Here is a 10,578-nt window from a genome sequence, read left to right as displayed (position 1 = left end):
AAAGAGTGAAAAACAACATTTAATCTCATGTGTGACTTCACCTCCCTTCCTGGAACACCTTTTCACAGGCATGTAGGTAGTGGGTGGAAGGGAAGCTTATGTGAGTCCTGTGATGCTGGATCATAAAGCCCTCTATTTACCCAAAAGCAGCTGGGAGGACATGAACAGCCTGACTCATAGGGTCAGGGTTGTACACACCAAGAAACTGTATCCTACTGGGGGTCAGCAAATGTGTGCATGGCAGGTGTCCAGCCTCAGCAAAAGATGCCAGCTTAATCAATAATGAGTAGTTCTTTTGTAACAGGGACCCTTAGCCAAAAGTTCCCAAGTAGATTGGCCAAAGGGGAACAAAACCAACCTGAGGAAACATATCTCCAAGGTAAGTCTTTTAAGGTAGGTCAAGGGCAAGTTGTCAACAGTAGTGGGAGCCCTGAAAATGTGTTTGACACTCAACCTAACATTTTGCAATACATTACTGAAATTCTATCACTGGTTGATAACAAGCTTAATTCTTCCATCAGATCATTTAAAGTCTACTATCAATAAGGCAAGATAATTTACTTCACTCAAGATGATCATCACCTGAGTATTGCTAACTTGCCGTTTGTTATTGTATGGACTTATACAAAACACTTTACAAAAGGCATAGAAAACATAGGGCTAAGTTCAAAGTTTTATTAGGATGGTAAAAATTAGACCACTTTACACTCACCTTGATGCCCCTCCTTCCCCTAGTTTTCTTGAGCTGCAAGAGTGTGTAAGTAGATGTAACCTACATTTCATGGACTCAGAATATGGTCTTATAAAATTAGCCTGTTTAAGTTGCTCCTTTTTCTGGTTCTACAATGTATAACTTATCCTCTTTTAAACTTTGTTATGCAACATTAGAGCAGTTTTAAGTGTATATAAACAGGGCCAGATTAACCTTTTAGTGGGCCCCAGGCAAACAAACTCATGGGCCCTGGGCCAGTTGAGACCCCGCTCCCCACTTTGACTCTGTGCCCTGTGGGGAGTGGGGCTTAGAGCTGCCACTAGGAAGCAGCCACCATGGCAGCAAGGCTGGAAGAGAGGAGGGGAAGGCAAGAGAAGTAGACGGGGCCACTCATACCACCTCCATGGAGGGAAGGACAGGGCCCCCACAGCTCAAGGCCCTAGGCATGTGCCTAGTTTTGCTATACATTAATCCAGTCCTGTATATAAGACTATATAAAATAAGCATATGGGGAAGATCTCATTTACACTTCCTTAAGTTTCTGAATTACACCCACAGCACCAGTGCACAACAGTTTGCAATCTACCAGTAAATAGCAGAAATTACAAAATGAGCAAGGGTGACAAAGAATAGGCAGGGGAGAGGTTGAGAAAAGGCAAGGTCCCTTCAAGGTCTTGACAAAGAATAGGCAGGGGAGAGGTTGAGAAAAGGCAAGGTCCCTTCAAGGTCTATTGTGGTTCAGGTTGGTTTTGCTGTTAGTGTTCGGCTCTAGGCTTGCAGGTTTTTCTTTTTGCCGAAACCACTAAACTATCCATTGGCCTCAGTCAGGCCTTACTCCAGTAGGATGCTGAGCCTTTTGTGAAAGGTAACAAGTGAATTCAACAGCCAGGACAGCAAGTATCTTGAAAGATCTGTACTCAGTTTAAAATATGTGTGTCCTTCTTGATTTTACTGTTAAAAGTAGATATTGGCCTCTTTGCATTTAAGAGTAAGCCCTGCATTGTCACAGATTGTTTCATATGCCATCATCAATATACAGGTGATTTATCTTCTAGTCTTTGGATGCCTGGAAATGAAAAATCCGTTCAAGGATGGCATGTGGGGGAATTGCAGTGGTGCAAGAGTTCCACAAGCTTCAGTAGTTGGCCAGGAGCTGACCAGCACATTACGGTGGTCGACACCTGCTCCATCAGGATACCCAGGAGAGATGCTGGTGCAGGATTCACCAATGGAACTCCCAGGAAATCCCAGTATTAAGCTAAAGCTTCTCTCTTCTGGCAGGGTACACATAGACAAAGGTAAGTTTCCCTTGAGGGCCAGCTGGTCTGGTTTTTGTTAGCAGTCCCTGCATCAGTCAGGAAAAGGAAGTCAACACACAAAGTTAAAGTATGCAGAACTCTGCCTTGCTCCTGAGTTGATGGCTTTGCTCATGGTACAGATCAGACTACAAATTGCAGAGTCAACTCCAGGGACCACACTTTAAGAACCACTGAAAAAGAAGGGCAGTGCATTTCAATGAGTGAAACCTCAGCTAACTCATAATCAATTGTTATTTCAAATCCATGCACATGTGTCTATCTGAGCATTTGTTCATTTATTCTGCAAGCCTTATTCACATGAGCAGACCCACTGAAGCCAATGAAGCCAGTACTTATGATTAAGGACTGCACGGTTAGAATCTGTCCCTCAAACATGCATGTGGGATGCTGCATAATACATTCAAGTATAAACAGGTGAGTACAGCTGAGTACAGCATGATTTTGTATGCCTATAACAAACCTCTATGTTTTCTTAATTACTTAGCTCATAGAACACTTGGATTTGCTGTGTTTAAAGCAGACCACTAGTCCATCTCATTCACTAGCCTGCCTTCATCAGTGACCAAAATGTCAGAAGGCAGACTCTGTATCTGGCCAATTGTACAATGCAGTATATAGTGCTATATTTGCTTCCTAACCTTTCTAAGTGATCTTTATTCACCCTGAAGCATGTGACCATTGGATAAAATTCCTTCCTGCCCCCAAATGTGGTGATCAGTCTGGCAAGACCCTCTAGCTAACCAGGAACCTCCAGCTTTAATTCCCAACAGGGCAAACCCCAGTCAAAATCCCCAGCCCTGGCTGGAGCCAAAGCCCAGTGCCTGTGAGAAGGCTTAAAAAAAAACTCCTGGCACATGTAGCATCCAGGGGGGCAGAGGAGGCAGAATTCCCTCCCCCAGCAATCAGCAGAGCCCAAAAGTGTGGGAAATACCCATAGCAGAACATAGGCATAGCTACATCTAGATCATCCCCAACCAGTGGCTGTCCAACCTCTTCTAACTTGAACACCTCCAGTGATGAAGCAACTTCTTATCTGACATCATACAGCAAGCTAATAAATGTTACTGTGATCATACTATTATTCAACCCTTTATAAGATGGAGCTACACTCCTTGATTCAATAGTCTCAGGCAGCAATGAACACCATCAACTGACTCCATGTTGCATATGGAAATCTTTATTTCTGTTGGCTCTGAAGTTGCTTAAATAGACATGTTGGACCACTGCCTCAGCTGCTGTAAATAGACACAGTTGAAGTTAGTGGAGTCTGCTTACAGTTCAGAATCTAGTCCTTTGAAAAGACATGCAGAATGAGTTCCCAGGATCTTAGTGCAACCTGTTATTCCTTGTGGGGATTTAGGAAGAGAGGTGGATGTGGGAATGGTTTGATAACAGTCTTCAAATATGAAAAGGGCCATTATAAACATGATGGTGATCAATTTTTCTCCCTATCCACAGGGACTAGGAGAAGCTGCATTGAGCTTAAATTGTAGTACAGGAGATTTTGTAACTGTAAGGGTAGGTGAGGACTAGAACAGATTGCCTATAGAGGTTCATACCCATGTAGCTGCATCCAGACTGGTGCTGGGGTTACCTGAATCTGATACAAGGAATTCTGGGCTGCTAGGATATATCTTCAAGGAAAATCCCCAGCAGACCCTTGCCCACCTGCTTGCCTGCTCCAAGCCTGGAAATATGAGAAGTTAATTTTCCATTCTTGAAAGGTTTTAAATGCAGGTTTGCTAAATGTTGGTTGGGATAGCTTTAACTGGGATGATCCTGCTTTGAGCAGGAGATCAGACTAGAGATCCCTTGAGATCCCTCCAGCCTTATTTTTCTACAATCCTTTGTTTGATATCACACAAAGTGTGATACAAAGTGTGGAACAAGTCCACCTGTCATTAATCTATAATAGAGTAACATTTGAGACAGCCTTTCCAAATACACACACACACACACACACACACATGCACACACCTTTGCCCCCATTAGTTCTTTAATACTTTTGTACAAAGAGTTTTAAAATGTTGCAGCATAGCTACAAATTGTATCAACAGCTACTTGTCTGTGTCCTTTCTTTTATGATTTAAAAGCATAAATCTGGTATACTGTAGGTTTTCCTTCCTCCAAATACACTGGATCTGTCTCTAGCTTCACTGAATTAGTTTTACATCAGCATTGCTCCACTATCTTCAATGGAGTCATTGGTGTAATTGGTAACACAAATTTGTATAAATAGATTAAATTTAAATATTTTCTCTCCAAAATGAATGTATCTGCAGTTAAGCTATTAACCTAATAAGGCACTGGGATTTATTTCTAACTAATTAAGTAACAAATAAGTCAAGATACCAGTTAGAACTGCTTTGCTAGGGATTTTGCTTCCAATTGTCCTGACGGGGTCAGATACCAATGTGGGTGTACATGCTGAGCCTGACATTTCCTTTTCTAAGGACATAGGCGATTAATGGGGTATTTCATTAATGCTGCGAATAAGCCTAGTGGTATTGAGTGCCTTGCTTCATCTGTGATGAATAAAAAGTACTGAGAAGAAGCTCAGTGGCTGAAATATTTTGCAAGTGCAGTGAATCTTTTCCTAGAGAGCACTTTTTCTGCTTTTACACACAGTACCTATATCCTCCAGATTCATATACAATATCCAGGGGTGGTGCCAGCCTCTTCCCAATTGGGGGGGCTAAGGTGGGTTGGACAGAAAATTGCGGGGGGCTGTGTTATACATCTTCTGGCCAAACATAGTTACTCATTTTTTTAACTATACCCACTTAAACGCCATGCCTCTGTGGGCTGTGAGTGGGAACAGGGCAGCAGCAGTATGTGAGGGGAAGGAAGAGGGCTTGGACAGAGGTGGCACTGGGAGGGGTGGCTATGTGGGGGCTAAGGAAAATTTTGAGGTAGCTATAGCCCCCTAAACCTCCCCTAATGCCACTCCTGACAATATCCATATAGAACCTATACATAGAGGCTATATGAATATCATCTAATGTAATCATTGAGTGATATATCACACATTACAGAGAATGAACCGCTTGAATACTATGTACCTAGCATCTGAGAGACACATTCAATATTTTGTGTGTTAAAATACAAATGAAATAATAAGATGAAATTTAATGCATGCACCATGGTAGGAATAATATTTAGAGGACAGTCTCAAGCACCAATTCCACTTACCATTCTCTCTGCTTATAAACTTTTGTTTCTCTTACTTAAAAAATATTAGTTGAAGAAAAATACTCTGGGTCAGATATTCTGGCTGTGCCCAAGAGAGATGTCAATGGTTAACCAATAATGTGAAATCAAAACTCATTAACTCATGGGTGGCCAGAAAAAGGACCAGAAAGGAATACTGTGATCACCCAATGTGATTTCCTGCATAACACAGGCCGCACAACTTTATCCAGTTATTTCTGTTCAAATTAATAATAGCTCATTTTTATTTGTTTTGATTTAACCTATAAACATGATTGCAAATCAAAGGGCAGGGGATGGTCACCACCAGCCTCTACTCTGGGGAATATTTGGTGAGAGACAGCTAATAAGCAACTTCCCTCCCACACTGGAGAAAACATGATCCTGGTGAAGAGGCTTCTAATAATCTAATGCTCCATGCGGCCTCACCCTTTCCCTTCATGCTCCATCCATTTGCAGTGCCACTTAGAAAACCCTTGCACTCTTCATATGAAACATCCAAATACAAAAGTATTCATCCGTCACCTTTCTGCTCCTCTACGGTACTTCATTATGTGCATTACCCAAGGACATGTGTCTTTTCCCCCATCATATCCCTGCCATGAGGAACACCTACACCCCTTGCACACTACCATTTATATCAACTAGGCATTCAGGCTTCACGGTGTCAGAACAAGCTTCTTCAGAGCAGTAGCATGACTGAGGGGGCAACTGGGGCAGCAGCCCTGGATGCTGCCTTGAGGGGGAACTATGACCACTGACAGCATAGCAGCCAGCACTGCCCCATGTGATGCTGCTGCCCATGGCATGAAGGTGCCCTGATATGCCTATGCTTCAGGGACCAAACTAATACTGTGGAATGAACTCTCACAGGAGCTAAATACCATCACAAAATTCACCAACTCAAATGTAAGGTGAGTTTCTTAGATCTTGCTTGTTCTAACATAAACATAACATAACCACACAAAACAGGTAAGTTTATATTATATAAAGAGTATATATTATAATGTAATAACTTCAAAAAGAAGGCTCTTGCATGCATTTTTTCACCTGGGGAAAGGATGAGGGAACAAATGTAAAGGTTAGTCACGCTGTTTAATGCAGTACTGGAAGGCACCAAGACTATAATGACAAGAGAAGCATAAGCATGTAAAATAGAATTTCATACCACAATACACAGTCTTTCCAATAGATACACATACTCTCTCCCCACCCCTATTCTGTGAGATAGCCAACCAGCTTATGCTCTCTTCTGCCTGCATGAGATATTCAGCTTTTATTTTTGTTCTCATGTTCCTTGACAGACCTTGCCCCAGTGCCTAGTAAGGCATGGCCTGACCAGGCCCAGACTTCTGCCCCAAACAGTGGTGTGAAAAAGAGCAGAAACAGAAAGCAGACAAGTAACAGAAATATCTTTCCCCTATATGTAACCATACAACAGCCTGTTCACCCAGTGTTGTTTTCATTCATCAGGGAACTTGCTGAGGCTTTTGGGGGATTCATATTCACCACTCCCTAAGAGAAATCAAGGCTTTTCCCAAAAACCCAGTAATGGTGATCATATAGGTGTGTTGCCAAGTAACACCTTTGCTTTCCCTAGGTGGCACCCATATTCACCACTCCCTAAGAGAAATCAAGGCTTTTCCCAAAAACCCAGTAATGGTGATCATATAGGTGTGTTGCCAAGTAACACCTTTGCTTTCCCTAGGTGGCACCCATCTTGAAAGTGGTATCTTGCACTGAGTTTTAAGTTTGTTAGAATAGCTCTTTTCAGTGTGAGTAGCAGAGTTAGTTTACTGCCCCAAATGTGCAAAGCATAATCCTTCAAAATGAGTGTCTGACATCATGAGTCACAGGCTTCCAAAATAAAAAGAAAGAGGAAAAGCAGAAAGACACTTAACACCAGAAACAGGGACCAATAAAAGATTTTGTTTACAGGATCAAGAACCCAGATATGCTGACTAGGAATGCACTGAGACTTAAAAATCCTAGAGCATAGGGAGGAAACATATCAGGAAGGCATATGCATCCCATTCCAGAAGCTGGAGTTACAACTTCTACCAGTATAGCATACCACATTGCCATGTCCAAAGAATCCCTGCTTTTGCCTGTCACAGTCACTGAAGACATACATGAAAAGTCCTTAGCAAGTCTATGGTGACACATTTGGGATGGTCGCCATTAAAATGTTGCTAATGTCTTGTGCTAACCATTTACTACAATTGGTAGGGGACTATAGTATAGTATGCTGTCCAAGATTTTTCATACGTTTCCTGTTATTCAGGACTTATCTATGGGTCTTTTTTGTTGTTGGGGGGGTGGGGGGTTGGCAGGAGGGGTCAGCAGTCACTGAGTGCTGAGGAATTCTTACAAAACTTTTTGAAAGGGAATGAATGATCCAGTGTTTTCCCCCAGAAAGACAAAGTGAATGGAGATCACTGGAAGTTACTGAAGAAAGGCTGTTTTAAATAGAAAAGAAGGCTTGGAAGGAAGAAGGCTCAGCCTCCAGGATGGACCTACAAATCCGGAAGACTTTAATCTAGGTTCTCCAGACATCTGCACTCCTTGCACTACCATTTAGAGGACACCTTACCCTTCATGCAAAAGCTTCATTCCTGTGTGAGATATGTGGTAGCCCTTTCCATCTGGTATCATTAGTTAAAGTGGAAAAAATGAGGCTAGCTCCCCATGGCCCGTTAAATTCTGCTTTCTCCAAGCCCAGAAAAATAGCTCAGTCTTTTGCTTCATCACTTCCAAGGTTAAGCTGACCTTCCTGCTCTGTCCCCTATTAACAGAAAAATAAGAGCATCACAGTCCAGCCAAGCCCACCACTCTCAGACATATACGCACATCTTTCTTGTGAAAGTAACTCTCTCATTGTTTAATTATGACTTTTGTCAACAGAAAGTAAAAGTCAGCCACAGCCTCTTGTCGCTTGAATCTTCCTAGTCTATCGCCCACCTCCAAAAAACTACTTTCACTGTAGAGCTATGAGCTTTAGTTCCAGTTAATAGGTAATAAGCACAAGGCAAGAGGAAAAGAAGTATTTTTGTTTCAAGAAGAGTTGCTCTTTTGTTTTTAGGTGGTGATAAGACACAATGAGAGGAAATAACATCATGGATAAATAATAAATCCCCTTGTCTCTGCTGCTACAGCACAGGAGAGCCAAAAATGACCATATAACACTTGCATTATTCTGGAATCCCGTAAGAAATTTAATTTAAAGTTTATGAACGCCACTTGTGGACTGTGATAGCCATTTACACTCCCAAAGCATGCATAGCAATACAGTAGGTTTCACTGCTATATTAACATTATTACATAGCCATACATATACCAATTGATTGTATATATATGTATATACCCATTGTGTTGATAATACCAACACTATTTTAGAATTATATTATATTATATTATTATTTATAATTGCACATACATAGAAAATGGTTTGATATATGTATGTAATTCAATACATGCATATATGTATGTAATTCAACAGTACTCATTGATGTTGTAGATCCTTTTTCATGGCAGTAGTCCTATTCATTTCAGTGGGATTGCATAAGTAAGATCTTGCAAGACTGTACCCTTAAATAGCAATATTTTTTGTGCCAAATCATGCATTAAATAATGACATGCAAGAAATAGAGAAAAGCCAAGCATCCACAATCATGACAATTTTATCCAACACACAACATTTCTTCAAATTCCTTTTTGCCTTTTTTTTCTTACAAGAATGACAAGTGGTCTTGGAAATGCAGGGAACTTATATATATGAACAGTAAAATTTCATCTTCAAGTTATTAGCATCTCTGATCAAAGTAGTGAAAAAAGGACCCTGCGCCTTACAGGAAATTGCTCGGTGTAATAAGATTTTCAGCTATTTTACTACAGCGTCCTCCTTCCGTGATTGCTACCCATTTTAGCCTGAGCATCCGAGGATGCACAGTTCTGCTTGTTTGAATAACCTGGATATCCGCGCATTGTCTTTATGGTGCAAAAGAGCCGTCCCTCGTTTAGGCTAGATTATTTTAGCTCACAGGAATGCGCGAGGCATTATTTTTAATTCTAAAATGAAACATCAGTGTACTTTGGAAATCGCCCCGTGCAAAGAAATAGAGCCTGCCTATTTTCACCCACACCGATACACCCAAAAACGTGCCCCCGTGAGCGCAGCTGCTAAGCGTTTCCTACAGCAGTGGCACATCTTTGACAGGTAAATTAGGCGCTATAGTTTACAGGAAGGGAACTGGAGGAATGTAGGCTATCCGTTGAATGCTCCTACCCCGCGGATTGTAAAATAATCTTGCCAAAGCCATTCATAGCTATTAACTTCCTCCTCCAGAAAATATCGGGTGGCATGCTAAATAATAGAAGGGGCGAGGTCTACATCGATTCCCACTCGAGTCACTTTTTTTCTGAGATGAGCTGGCTCTCACTCGGCTCCCTGGAGCCCAAGCGGGGCTTTGCCAGCACCTCCCATCCCAGCAGGACCAGAGGATGGTAGAGAAGTAGGGCTGGAAGGGACCTCCACGGGTCCTACCCCCTGCCCGGGGCAGAATCAGCCCTGTCCAGCCCAGCCCCAAGCGGGGCTTTCTGAGCACTGCCCTGAGACAGGCAACGGGAACAACTCAGTACCCGAAGAAAAGGCTCGTCTGCCCAAATGTCCTTGAGGCTGGACCGGACGGCATCTCCATGGAGAACTCACAGCCCCGGCCCAGGCCAGCTTGCACGCACGTGTGTGCGGGAGAGAGGGGTGCGGGCCAAAAGTCTTGCTCTGCTTTCCCATGTTCAGATCCCGCTGCAGAGACACTGGGGGAGAAGATGATTTGATTTGATTTTTTTTCCTCCCACGCCAGGGGATGTCCCCCTGCAAACCCTGGGAAACAAACGTCTCTGCCAAGCGTTGGCTTTTGCCCCTGGCTGCAGCGACCCCACCTACACCGAGGACCGCGAGGCTCTGAAACGCGGGGAGTCGTTGCGTTGAGAAGGGAAGTCCTGCTTTCAAGGCGGCGAGGCCGGCGGGCGGAGGGGAGAGGGTTTAGCGAGGCCAGCACAGCCGGGGGCGGGGGCGGAGGCTACCATCTTCATTTCGGCGTCTCTCGCCCCCCCCGCCCGGGCTCTCGGGCGAGTGAAACCTTTGCCCGGGAAAGGGCGGAGTTCGTGGGCTGGGAGCGTGTGTCTTGATCCATCCGATTCTGTCGCTGTGCCCCTCCCGGGCCGGGCCCGCCGGGCATCGGGCAGGAGCGGCCCGAGCTGGAAGGAGAGGGGGCTCTTGGCTCAGGACTGCTCGCTGCGTCCGGCCCTTGCCCGCCTCGCCGCAAAGAGGGGCAGAAA

The 10,578-nt window shown here is 43.5% G+C and overlaps 1 protein-coding gene across 1 annotated transcript in view; it reads left to right on the top strand.

Annotated features, from left to right (window-relative positions):
* Positions 1–10,578, top strand: part of NR2E1 (nuclear receptor subfamily 2 group E member 1) — a 32,015-nt gene that overhangs the window by 1,853 nt on the left and 19,584 nt on the right. The window contains exons 2-3 of the mRNA XM_025211393.1: positions 305–379; positions 1,722–2,010. Coding sequence (XP_025067178.1) covers positions 305–379; positions 1,722–2,010 — 364 coding nt within the window. The remainder of the gene's footprint in view (positions 1–304; positions 380–1,721; positions 2,011–10,578) is intronic.

The sequence above is a fragment of the Alligator sinensis genome, unplaced genomic scaffold (genome assembly GCF_000455745.1).
Source record: "Alligator sinensis unplaced genomic scaffold, ASM45574v1 scaffold962_1, whole genome shotgun sequence".
Taxonomy (NCBI): Eukaryota; Metazoa; Chordata; order Crocodylia; family Alligatoridae; genus Alligator; species Alligator sinensis.
This window is presented reverse-complemented; position numbering and strand designations above follow the sequence as displayed.